The sequence below is a fragment of the Ochotona curzoniae genome, unplaced genomic scaffold (genome assembly GCF_017591425.1).
Source record: "Ochotona curzoniae isolate NIBS_2020 unplaced genomic scaffold, NIBS_Ocur_1.0 contig_517, whole genome shotgun sequence".
NCBI lineage: Eukaryota > Metazoa > Chordata > Mammalia > Lagomorpha > Ochotonidae > Ochotona > Ochotona curzoniae.
The window spans coordinates 8,432,346-8,445,867 of NW_024466454.1; the positions used below are offsets into that span (position 1 = coordinate 8,432,346).

The 13,522-nt window shown below is 43.4% G+C and overlaps 1 protein-coding gene across 2 annotated transcripts in view; it reads right to left on the minus strand.

Annotated features, from left to right (window-relative positions):
* Positions 1 to 13,522, minus strand: part of LOC121162243 (liprin-beta-2) — a 121,378-nt gene that overhangs the window by 85,363 nt on the left and 22,493 nt on the right. For both annotated transcript variants that reach the window (XM_040989171.1, XM_040989172.1), the window contains exon 2: positions 10,605 to 10,819. In XM_040989171.1, coding sequence (XP_040845105.1) covers positions 10,605 to 10,819 — 215 coding nt within the window. The remainder of the gene's footprint in view (positions 1 to 10,604; positions 10,820 to 13,522) is intronic.

The following is a 13,522-nucleotide window of genomic DNA, read 5'->3' on the forward strand; positions in this document are numbered from 1 at the left end:
TCAATCTGTGCTGCTAAAAAAAAGGAGGTGGGGGGAACCTGTCCTGAAAATCCACCAAGGCACAGGGAGTTTTTACAGGGCAGTGCCTGCCAGAAGCTTGGGCCAGGAAGTGACTTCCTAGAAAGGACAGCACCTTCTCGCTTGCTCCCAGGGAAAGACATAGCACTTGGGCGTCTGAAGAGGTTTTCTAGCCGTGGACAATGAAGAGGTCAGGTCTGTGCTCCCAGGACCAGAAATCAGCCCTCAGCCTACCCTGTCTCTTCTCCCAACTCCAAACAGTGCAGGCCTCCCATGTCTGCATTCTGTCCTTTGGTTTCCAAGGAGAATGGAAAGAACTCTCTCCCAGTTGACACAGGTGCACTGTCCAGCAGCTTCACCAAAGACAGGTGTTTATGTCATCTTTCTCAACTGAAAAAGTGAAACCGGGGAAGGAGGGCCGGGGAGGGACCCTGTGATGGCTCAACAGGCTAATCTGCCACCTGCAGATGTTGGTATCTCATATAGGTGTCCTGGCTGCTCTATGTCCCTTCCAACTCCCTGCTTATGGCCTGGGAAAGCAGCAGAGGATCACTTGAGTCCTCAGGACCCTGCAGTCATGTGGAAGACTCACAGACACTCTGAGCTCTGCTCAGGCCATTACAGCCATTTGGGGAAGGAACCAGCAGACAAAGATCTTTCTCTCCATTTCTCCTCTCTCTGTAAGTATAAAAAGTAAATTAATTTTTAAAATTTTAAAATGAAAGCATTTTCTCCTATTAATGCCTTTCTTTACTGCTCGAGATTTAATTTCCAGTGTTTGTCCCTGACTCCCACCTAGTGGCTTCTCTCAGTACTGCACACGGACAAAGCGCTGTCAGGGTTTCTGCCTTGCTAGGAAAGAAAGCACTGGGAGGAAGGAAACAACGGGACACTCACTCACTCAGGTTCTTCTTTTCATTTTCTCAAAAATGAGCACCACATCTCATTGTTTCTTTTAAGATATGGAGGAAAGATGTTCCTATAAAACTCCTGCATGCAGTTTTTAGAAATTAAAATGTTCGACATGCTTATACCTTTTTGTTCCCCACCACCCTAGGTGAAGTAATGAGAGGTTCATAAAGGAATCACATGACAAGAAAAAAAAGCAATCACATGACAAGAAAAATAAATTTTAAAAATTTATAATTCATAAAACAGCATTTTCCCCACTGCCTTTTATTTCCAACTCCTCTGGCTTTTCAATATGGTAAACAGATTTGTCTCCTTGGCAAGAATGAAAGGGTGTGAACTGACTCTGGCAGGAACCCAGTGAGCTTTGTTACAGGAGCCTGGAGCTGAAGAAGCCACCATCTGTGACAGGTGGTTTGGAGCAGGAGTGGGGTGGCCACATCCCCTCCTTTCACTCTTTGTCCCTTGACTTCATTAAGGGGAAGTAAGGGGGCTGGCATTGAACAATGGATGTGAGAAGTGAGTACACACTTTAGATGGGGACTTCATCTCCAACCCAGCAAAGCCTAAAGAAAGTTGCCCATTCAGACAGGCCTCTTTATTGCTCTTGAAGTAGGACCTGTTTCCACTCTGGAAACCAGTAAGTCTGAACTGAGAGAGGCAGAGACTGGTGCCTACATAGAGGCCTCTGTGCACAGCCCCCTGGAGCACACTGCAGATTTCAACACCTGACCAGATCTCGCAGACTCTGGCAAACTCCACTGCCATCTCTAACGGGGAGGCTGTGTACCAGAGGGCAGAATTCCCCTCAAAACAGCTCACAAGTGGATGGACAAGCCAGGGTAATGCCCTGGTCTTTTAACTTTCAGGCTGCCTCACCCTGCCTGGTTTGCTTCACCTGTCTGACCATACTGACCAGAACACCTGCAACCTTCCAACAGGAAAGCTTGGTTTCCTGCTGGGTGGCTTCACTTTCTCTATATATCTTGGCTCCAAAAAGGAACCCCAACCACTACATCTCTGGAGGTCTGCCAAGCTATTACCCCTACCTATCTAGTTCTATCCTATTTTGTCCTTACTCTGCTGCTGTTGATGAATTTGCCTGCCCCCTTCTTGGACTCCACCTTGGACTTTCACCAAGGATCCTATTGGCCCATATCCAAAATGTATTAAAACAGCCAAACAAGTCACTTGAGAGATGTGGGGTGTATGTACCAGACTATTAGCAAAGCATCTATAGCTGACTCCATCTAGACACTCAAATGGCTCTGGTGTCTTTTGGGGCATCACACAAAGATCTGACACAAGCACTAGGCTAGATCTACCCCTTCTAAGCAGGTGTTCATCTCCAGCCTGTATGGCTCATAGGAATGTGGCTTGCTAACCTCTCTGCGGATTAGTCCTTCACCTCCTAACTAACTTAAACCCATTCAAGCCAAGCAAGTGTAGAGGAATAGACACTACCCTTCCAGAATGTGGGAAAGCCATACTCATGGCATAGCCAAAATGTTATTAGAATCTGCAGTGACACCAGCTCCCTCTTGGCTGTGGGAACATGTCGGGGCCTTTGGTGAACACCTCTCTGGTCCTCAGGAACTTGTGGTAAAGTTCAGGGGTTCTTGACCTGAAACTGCTGCACTCTTCTGGGGGTTTCATACTGTACTTGGCTACAATCAACACAGGTGAGGCAAGATGCGGTATGTGGTGGGGAGAAGAGGGTAGAAGGAGGCTGTTCCTTTCTGGAACTTGACTCCATTCCCATCACAATAACGTCACCTCAAGCTCCTACCCAGAGCCTTAGCTTCAGCGCCTGTAAACAATGATGCTCAGTTTGGCCACACTGCTACACATGAAAGAGCGCCTTCCCACCTCCTGAGAATAAAACACTGTGGCTGCACGACAGGACAGGACAGCCTCACCAATGTCTATGTGGAGGGTGGGATCCAGATAACCTTAGACTTCAAGAAACTTGCTTGTTCCCAGACCAAGGGAATAGGCACTCTTTGTTCTTTGCTTCATTAAACCCCAGATGGCATCCTCAGCTCAGACAGCCTGACACATACCCTTCCAGATGTGAAGTTCACTTTTTCCTATTCTGTCTATATCTGTGGGTTCTGCATCCGTGACGTCAGCAAACCATGGAATAAAAATATTCAGGAGGTGCCAGTGTGGTGGCACAGCAAGCTAACCCTCCACCCTATGACACTGGCATCCCATATGGACACCAATTCGTGTCCCTGCTACTCCTCTGCAATCCAGCTCCCTACTTGTGGCTTGGTAAAGCAGAGGACAATGGGCCTAGTCCTTGGGCTCCTGCACCCATGTGAAGACCCAGAAGAAGCTCCTGGCTCCCATATTCGGATCAGCTCAGTTCTGGCTATTGCAGTCATTTGGTGGGTGAATCAGCAGATGGAAGACCGTCTCTCTCCTTCTCTCTCTGTAAAATCTGCCTTTCACATAAAAATGAGTATTTTAAAAATATTCAGGAAAAAATTTCACCTGAATAGGTAGAATTTATTGCAATCATTCCCTATACATTACTATAGTACACCTATTTATCTAGCATTTCTACTATTATTATGAACTGTGAATAATCTAAACATGATTCAAAGTAGATACCAAGGGACAACTTTGCTTATTCCCATCAGGCAGGGTACTTGCTTAGGCTCCAGAGTGCTGAAAACTTAGTTCTACTGAATCTGGGCAAATCTTCTCTATTGAGCCTTTAAATTATAAATTTAAAAAAAAAAAATTCTTACTTTAAAGACACAGAGAAAGAGATCGTCTATCAGCTGGTTTACTCCAAAAATAGCCACAATTGCTAGGGTTGGGCCAAGCCAAAACAGGGAGCCAAAAACTCCATTCAGTCACCCATGTGAATGAAAGGATTCAAATATTTGGACCATTTTCTGCTGCCTTCTGGAAACGAACAGCAAGGATTTGAACTGGTACTCCAATATGGGATGCAGAGCATTCCAAGCAGAGACTTAAACCACCGTGCCACAACAGCAGCCTCTCTTCTGGGTCTTTTTTTTTTTTAAAGATTTATTTTTATTATTATTTTTTTTTATTGGAAAGGCGGATATACAGAGAGGAGAGACAGAGAGGAAGATCTTCCGTCCGATGATTCACTCCCCAAGTGAGCGCAACGGCCGATGCTATGCCGATCTGAAGCCGGGAACTTTTTCCGGGTATCCCACGTGGGTGCAGGGTCCCAAAGCTTTGGGCTGTCCTCGACTGCTTTCCCGGGCCACAAGCAGGGAGCTGGATGGGAAGCGGAGCTGCCAGGATTAGAACGGGCGCCCATATGGGATCCCGGGCGCGCAAGGCGAGGACCTTAACCACTTGCACCCCCGCGCTGGGCCCATCTCTCTTCTGGGTCTTTAGATGAGCCTGGCCTGTTTGCAATAGTTTCCAGATAGTGAATCCTGGCCAACAGGGTTCTTGTTTAGCCTTGCCAAGACCCAGCAGAGAAGGAACCTGTCCTACTTTAAAGAAACACAGCTACCTTCTCTCATGTACTAAGGCCAGGAGTGCCCTTTTCACTGAAGACACAGAGAGGGACTGGTCTAGTCCTGTTTGTCCTGCTAACCAGCAGTTCCTCTCCTGTGCATGCAGCTGCTTCCTTAGCAGCCTATTTTTCTCATGGACCATCCGTACCTGGAGCCTGAAGACCCACATTCCCTGATGAACAAGAGGCCACATTTCCTACCACATGATCCTCCCCCATTGGCCACATCAATGGTCCTTTGAGTAAGTCACCCAATCCCTGTAGGGCAGATAATGCATAGTTGTGGTAAATAAAACAAAAATATTAAAATCTGATTTCTTTTGCACTTAGCATTTTCTCATCATCCTGGAGGACTTCGTTTAAAAACTACGAGTTATGGGCCCAGCTCAGTGGCCTAGTGGCTAAAGTCCTCACCTTGAACGCCCCGGGATCCCATATGGGCGCCAGTCCCGGCAGCTCCACTTTCCATCCAGCTCCCTGCTTGTGGCCTGGGAAAGCAGTCGAGGACAGCACAGAGTTTTGGGACCCTGCACCCATGTGGGAGACCTTGAAGAAGTTCCTGGATCCTGGCTTTGGATCAGCATAGCATTGACCGTTGCGCTCACTTGGGGAGTGAATCATCGGATGGAAGATCTTCCCCTCTGTATCTCTCCTCCTCTCTGTATATCTGACTTTCCAATAAATAAATAAATCTTAAAAAAAAAAAAGAAAGAAATTTGAAGTTAGGTCCAGCATAATGGTTCAACTGACTCATCTTATACCTCCAAGAACAAACCCAGATAAGCACTGGTTTGTGTCCCGGCTGCTCTACTTACCATCTAGCTCCCTACTTTTGTCCTGGAGGGGCAGTAGAGAATGGCCCAAAGCCTTGAGACACTACACGTGGAAGAAGACTCAATTAGACACGGATCCACTAGATTCACTAGACATGGAAGATCCACTAGACGTGGAAGAAGATCCTGACTCCTGACCTTAGACTGACTCAGCTCCAGTCACTGCAGCCTTTTGGGGAATAAAATAATGGCTGGAAGATCTCTCTCTCCTTTCTCCTTCTTTTTGTAAATCTGCCTTTCAAATAAAAATAAACAAATCTTTTAAAAAAAATCTGAGGTTTTGTTTTTTAGTACAAATGGAGGAAATATGGACAAAATTGGTCAGTCAACAAGAACAAAAGGCTGAAACACTATGGAGGTAGTTACTCTAGCCATCTTCCTAAGGGGCCTTCATTTTTCTGCACCTTCTCCTGCTACAGCAAATGAATGTGCCAACATCTGTTTTTCAAGCCTCCTGTGCAGCTAGATTATACACTTGTAAACAAAGTTTGTCGCTGGAACTCAATGGAAATCTGCTTGGCAGTTTTGGAGGAAGAGTCCCCTCTTAATTTAAAAAGCAGAAGAAAAAAAACAAGGGCCAGTGCAGTGATACGGCAGCTTAATCTTCTGCGCTGTGGTGTCAGCAGCCCATACAGGTGCCAGTTCCTGTCCTAGCTGCTTACTTCCAACCAGCTCCCTGCTTGCGGTCTAGGAAAGCAGGGGAGGATGCCTCAGGTCCTTGGGCACTACACTCACATGGAAGAAGTCCTGGCTCCCAGCTTCAGATAAGCTTATCTTTGGCCACTGTGGACATCTGGGAATTAAACCAGCAGGTGAAAGACCCTTCTCTCTCTCTCTTTTTTTTTTTTTGTCTCTCCCCCGCCCCCGCCACTCTTGCTCCTTTATAAAATCTAACAAATAAAAATAAAGAAGCCTTTTTAAAAAAAAAAGATAAAATAAAAACACTACTCCCTACCTCTAGACAAAATTGTATAGTTGTGTCTGTGTTGAAACATGTTGCTTGGAGCTCCAGTAGCTAAAGCTGATTGCCAAGGATGGTGGGGCAGAAAGACAGGAAGAACCAGAGGCCTTAAGGTCAGCCAGAGCCATTGATTTAATCCTGAGACCACCCAGCCTGTGGACATCTTGTAGCAATGTATAAACTTCCTCCTGTTTATACTACTTTTTTAGAGAAGGTATTTAATTGGTACAGATGTCAGAGGCAGCGCTGGACCACGCAGGCAGTGTTATGAGGGATTAACTCTGAGACATATGTCAGTGTGTCTGCAGAGAAAAATGCAACAGACATGTAAGAGGGGACAGAAATCATGAAAGAGCTGGACAATTCTGACCAATCCCTCAAGCTACCTCACTATTTCCAAACTGAATCCTAATTTACATGATTTAAAAAAACAGTGCAAGTGAGTCGCTGAGATTCAAAGCAGTTCTTAAACTTAAATAATGTGCATATGAATTATCTAGAGCTATGGGATGGGGATTTACAATTTGCATTTTTTCACAGGATTCCAGGTGCTACCAAAGTTCCTGGGCCATAGACCAAAGTCTGAGTAGCCTGAGTTTCTAACTTAAAGTAGCAATATGAAATACTAGCTTAGTTTTCTCACTGCTCTGAATTATTTCCCAATAGATAAGACCTTGTATGGAATGCATACACAGTCACAGCAGAAAATAACTTCAGGTCTAGAAAACCTAAAATACAGACAGGACATTTCTGCTAAGAATCAAAACCTTAACATTAGCTTTCCTATCTTGGAATGTTTATATGAACTTCTGACCCCCTAAAAGTGCACCATTCATGGGTTGCTGATGGCCATAATTACTCTAAAAGATTTATGAATGTGATAATTGTCAGGGACGTCCTTTCCCAAAAGGAAACCATCTTCAAGCCATTGTAAATAACCCATATAACAGATCTGCAAATCTAAACAGACTTACAAATCTAAACACAAGCTGTTTTCTAGAAACCATATTGGCTGCCTTTGGCTCGAAAATAGTTTAAAATTTTGCAAAGACTGTTTCAAAATTTGATCTTTTCACACAACACACTAGAAATATTGTTGATGAATTAGCATTAACTGTATGACAAAAATAAACCACAGTCTACTGGAGGAAGATACTGATGAATAGTGGCTTGAGCTGAGCTTGGCTTCTGCAGGACTAAAAGGAAAAGAAAAAACTGAAACAGGAAAGACTGATAAAAGTAATCCCAGTCTGGAAATTCTACGCTTCAAAAAGCACCATAAACAGCTTTTTAAAACAAAGTAAGAAAATGTATGCCACAAAAATATCAAAGGACTATGTAGGGTCATTCAAATATGTAAGAAATTATCCTCCTAAATCTGTATTGTGAAATATTTAAAATGTGCTAATTTTATGTTAAAATTAAAAAAAAAAAAAAACCACCTGAAACCCTAATAGAGAAAAGAACCTAGGATCTAAGCAGACTAGTGTGGGGTAGGGGAGGCCACATAAGGGGCTCAAAGATGATCTCTTGGGTTATGGCAGAAGAAAGCAGTAGAATAATTATTTACCCATCCTTTAAAAATCTTTCATGTTCGTATATTTTAATATCTTATATTAGGAAAACACTGTACATTGAACAAGTAAATATGAAGAATTATTTTGTGCAAGATAAAGTATGATATTAAAAGTTTAGAGACTATAGAGAGGAATATTAAGAAACAAAAACAGATTTATTTAGCCTTCTGACTAAAAAAGAAATGCAGGCACAAGAAGAAAACAGTTTGTCCTATGAAATTAGTAACACTATTTTTACATTTTGATGACTGTTTGTTATCAGGATGAGTGTGACAGACTTACCTCGCACTCTGCCAACCAAAATGTAAATGAATAAAATCTTTCTGAGAAGCAGAAAATGTGACAAAAGCCTTAGAGATATTAACACTTTGGGGTTAGAGTTACCAGACTCAGCACAGTGTTTAGGAGGCATGCACTATGCACTATGGTGCCAGGGGTTAAACTGCTGCCTGTGATCTGGAAACTGGTTCATGTCCCAACTGTTCTACTTCTGATCCAGTTCCCTGCTAATGGTTGGGAAAGCAGTAGGTTTTCCTGCTGTATTGTAACATAGTAAAGGCTTATCACACTTTAGGATACAGCAATTGCACTAGGTCAGGTCTCTGTCCTTTTCTAAAGCCAGTAATGGACACAGGGCATTACAGAGTGAGTAAAGCCACTGCTTATAATGCCAATATCACGTATGGGTATCAGTTCATGCCCCAGCAGCCCGAATTCCTATCCAGCTCCTTGTTGGTAGCCTAGGGAAGGCAGCACAAGATGTTCCAAGTACCAGGGCCCCTATCACTCATGTGGAAGAAGCTGATGAAGCTCCTGGCTTTGGCCTAGCTTAGCCCTGGCCATTGTGGCCATCTGGGGAGTGAATGAGTGGATAGAATATATATCTCTCTCTGTTATTCTTTCAAATAAATCAATAAATCTTTGAAAAAATTTGTAGTTTATCTAAAATCATATTAAACTGGAGATCCTATATTTTAGTAAAAACTCTATTTGGACTCTGTACTTTCAGGAAGAATCTAAAGAAAAACAGTTCTAGACAAAATTTTTCACTGCAACAATGCCAGATACTAGCAAAAGATTAAAAGCAATCTGTTGACATTAACAAATGGCCATGGAAATTAACACGTGTTGCCACAGCAAAATATAGTGAGATAGACATGTGTTTGCCATAATTAGGGTTTTTGCTTGAAAAGACACCTCAGTGAATCTCTTGATAAGGTCCTGAGCAGAACTGAGAGGGCGAGAACAAGAGGTCCCAGGGAATAGTACTGGAGGCTCTTACAAGGACCTTTATGATTAGGTTTGGCACACCTGAATAATCCAGGATGCTCACCCATATTAAGGTGAGCTAGTTTATAACATGGATTCTATCCACAATCAACCAGTTTGTGTAAACAGACATCTTATTCTACACACCATGCTGGCATAGGCATATTACACAGAACAGCAGACAGACACCCATCTAATGAAAATATTAAATAACATGTATAATGGATATGATGAAGTATTGCTCAGTGTTCATAAGCAGCAGGGCGATGAGACATTCTTGACAGAAGCCACCAGAACAGAAAGTAGGGTGGAACATCTGGAACATAGCCTGTCTAATCAAAAGTGACAAGGCCTTCCTATGAGATGGTCTTCAGCATCAGCCCTCCCTCCCACCTGAATGCTCCTGTTCCTGCCCTCCCATCTTTACTTACTCTTTCCAGTTTTGAATCAGATGTGTAGGAAACTAGCTGCGGCAGACTGAATCCCAGTCTTCATCCACAAACTCAGCTTAGGCAATCGCACATTTCCTTTCTCTGGTTTCCCAGATCACCTCCTCCATGGACTAGTCCCTCACCTCACCCATTCCCAGATATGACTAGTATCTTAAGTTCGAGCTGCTTGTCTCCACAGAGAAATAGATAAGGTCACCAAAGCATACGATGGTTATAGCTCTGCTTATTCATCTACTTCCCGTAATGCCAAGCAGGTTTATAGGCCTGAGCTAAAGTGAGCAGGAGAGGAAAACTCAGCAAGCCTACTATCTACTCTAGGGACAGAGCGTAGTCCTAGGGCAAGGAACAGGAGCACAAATGAAGAAATGAAAGAAGTAAACTAGCTCTATTTGTGGCAAGAAACAAGAGTTCAATTGAGGGTAGAAACTCCAGGCAGGGATTACAAGTCAGTAAGTAATTCATATCACTGAGGAAGAGATGGTTATGTGTCTGTTGGGTTGGGGCAGGTGTCTTCCAGATTTACCCTTCTTTGTTTTTTTTAATATTTGCTTCATTTTAAATGTAGAGCTACACACACAGAGAGAGAAAGAAATAGAATATCTTTTACCCATGGGTTCACTCCCCAAATGGCTACAATGTACAGAGGTGGGTCGGGCAGTCTCCTATGTGGGCTCAGGGGCTCAAGCACTCGGGCTGTCCTCCGCTGCTTTCCTATGTGCATGTATGGGCATTTGGATCTGGATCATAAATTTAGCAGCCTGAACTCAAACTGGTGCCAATATCGGTTGGTGGTACTGCAGACGGTGTCTTAACTCCCATGTCACAACCCTTGCCTCCCATGTTTACCCTTCTTTAGTTCTGGCTTCTTCCCAGGAGGTAATGACTACAGACCACAGCAACAGAGAGTTCAGCTTAAGCTGGTTGGCTAGGGTCTACACTTCTGCTGAGAAGGATCATTTAGAAGGGTCTAGCCAAAACTGAGTGAGAAACAAGAAAAGGCTGGATGTGTTAACAGCCCTGATCATGATGCCATTCCATGATTGTGTTCCCCAATCAGGCCATGAGCCTACTCACCAAGCTTCCCTCAAACCACTCCTTTATGTAGGCAACTGTTGGGCCAGGGATCTGGCTCAAGAGGGCTGATCTCTCCTGAGGAAGCTCCAGCATCTCCAGGGCCAGCCTCAAGTCCTCAACGAGATGAAGCACTGGGAAGGGGTTCATGTAGGAGGCTGGAGAAGACAATCCAGGATCACAGGTACCATCACTGATATCTGTACCTGTTTTAGCGCCTGAAATAAGAAAGAGAGGTGGGAACCTCAGTGAGCAGGGACGTTTCCATGGACAAAGAAATGATGAAGAGCAAAGGCAGTAAAAAGAAAGGGGAAGGAGGACCAGATGAAAAGCCAAGAGGACCACTTCTGTCTTGGCAGAATAACTCACAATGCAAACCTGGCAGAAATCACCTTTATTTAAACTGGGATAAGCATAGTCAGAAACAGGGGACTATGCCTACTGAGTCTCACATATGAAGCACACACTTAGACAACACAGCCAGCCTTGACAATGACCACAAATGTGCTATTCGAAACAATAAGGTCCTATTCTTTAGATTTTAGATAAGCATTATTTGTTTTGAGCTAATGTGGCAGATTACACAAATGGCCACAAAAATATCCCTCCCACTATAACCCTCCTCTCATGAAGAAGTGAATCTTGACTCTGGGATGATCCAGTGACTTGCTCTGGTCACTAGACTGCAGTATATGTGATTGCGCCATGTTTGGGCCCAGCCCTTCAAAGGCCTACAGTTTCTACCGTTCCTCTCTTCAACCTAGACTACTGGTAACAAAGTCCAGCTATCCTCATAGCAAAGCAGCTCCAAATGCTCCAGCGACACTAGTTGCAATGATAGACATATAAACAAAGCCATTTTTGGCCCCTCCAGTCTCAGATGAGCCTCTCCAGCTGATACCCTGTGGAACAGGGAGGAGCTGTCTCTGCTAAAATGTATTCAAGCCACAGAATCCTAAAGAAATAAAGGGAGATGGTTGTTTCAAGTCTCTGTGGGTTAGTTCATTACACGGCAATAGACAACAATTACTATATTTACATTAGTGAGGGTTTAGTGAATTAGAATCTTTCTGGATATCCCTGATTAAGAGATTTTCATAACCCCTGACTTACTCATGAGTTTTAAACTGGCATTAAACATTACTTACGATCCATATATCATCTTACTCTAAGGAATATGAAGCCTCTGAGAGCAGAGTATATGTCCTATTCAGCTGAGTTCAAACCATCATGCCCTCTATCCTCCAGATGTGGATATGGAGTCTGACCCAAAAGGTTGAACATAAACTTGAACGACAGCTAGACAGAGAAAACACTTGGCTTTCCTCAGAGATTTGGGATACTGGATCAGTTGTTCTCATTTGATAGGCCCAAACAGCACCGTTTTCCCCTTCCTAAATTCCATAACTTAACAACAATAACAACAAAGAAGTCTTCTTTCTATTTAGTATATAGTTTTCAAACCCAAACTGGGGCAACACAAACAAACGATTTCCATGCTTTGTTATTTTTCAATGATGAAAAAACATTTTAGAAAATAGATGAAGGCATTCCTAGGGCACTTGGATTGTTTCTAAGGTTAACATGGTAAATTTTTTGAAATCAGGACTCAGAAAATGTGGTAAAGCCACCACATTGATGGGTATACTGAACCTGACGACCAATCTCAGGTCACTTTTCTAAGGAGCCAACCTACCACATACCAGGCAATTTGGGAGAGAGAAATCCACACAGAAGGAAACAGTTGCTACAGTATTTGATTACTAGTTGGCTTTCTAAAAATGCAAGATGAAGGGAATCATAGATCACAACCCACAAACAAGACAGTTGCTCTGGGGATCTGGGGACCTGTCCAATTTACCCACATTCTGAAGTATGATCAGCACTTTCTGGCTCCTACAAACACAATTTGGATTGGACTGGGAGGAATCACAGCCAAACTTCAGGGAGGAAAACGGACACAAGCAAAGCAAGGCTTTCACTCTCCAAGCAATCACTGAGGAATCCCCTCTCCATTCAGGAAACACATTCATTTCAAACAAACGTACATACAGATGTGTACTGCATATATATATATATACACACACACACTTCACACACGTAGGTTGTATCAGGCTAAAGGGTATACAGAAAGATATTAAAACATTCAGAAACATATATTTGAAAGGCAGACAGACAGAGAAACAAAGAGAGATGGGAGATCACTCATATGCTACTTTAGTTCTTAAATGCCCTCAACAGCTGGGGCAGAAACCAGGAACTCAACCTGTGTCTCTTTGGTTCTAGGGACCCAAGTACTTGAGCTATCACCTGCTACTTCCCAGCAACATTAGTAGGAAGCTAGAATTAGAAGTGATGCCAAGGGGCTGGCCCCACAGCATAGTAGGCCAAGCCTGTGTCTGCAGCACTGGCATTTCATAAAGGCCTTGGTCCATGTTCAGGATATTCCATTTCTGATTCAGTTCCTTGCTTATAGACTGGGAAAGCAGTAGAAAATGGCTCAAGTCCTTGAGTCCCTGCACCCATGTGGGAGACTTGGAAGAAGCTTCTGGCTTTAGATCAGCTCAGTTCTGGTCACTACAAACATCTGGGGAGTAAACCAGTAGATGGAAGACCTCTCCCTGTCTTTGCTTCTCTCTGAAACTCTATCAGATAAAAATATGTTTTTTTTCTAAGCCAGGATTCAAAGCCAGGCACTCTCACATGTGATGTGAGGTTCCTAGTGTTCTCCTGAACACTATACGAAATGTCTACCCCTTCACTGACTTTTTATCACGGGGTATCCTGGAAGAAGTCTCTTTCTTTTTTTGTGTTTCTTCCTGATCCTAAGCTCTGGGCTTCTTCCCCACTACTCCAAGAATATGCATTATGTTTATATGGATGCACACATAACCATGTTTATCATTACAGGTGTATATATA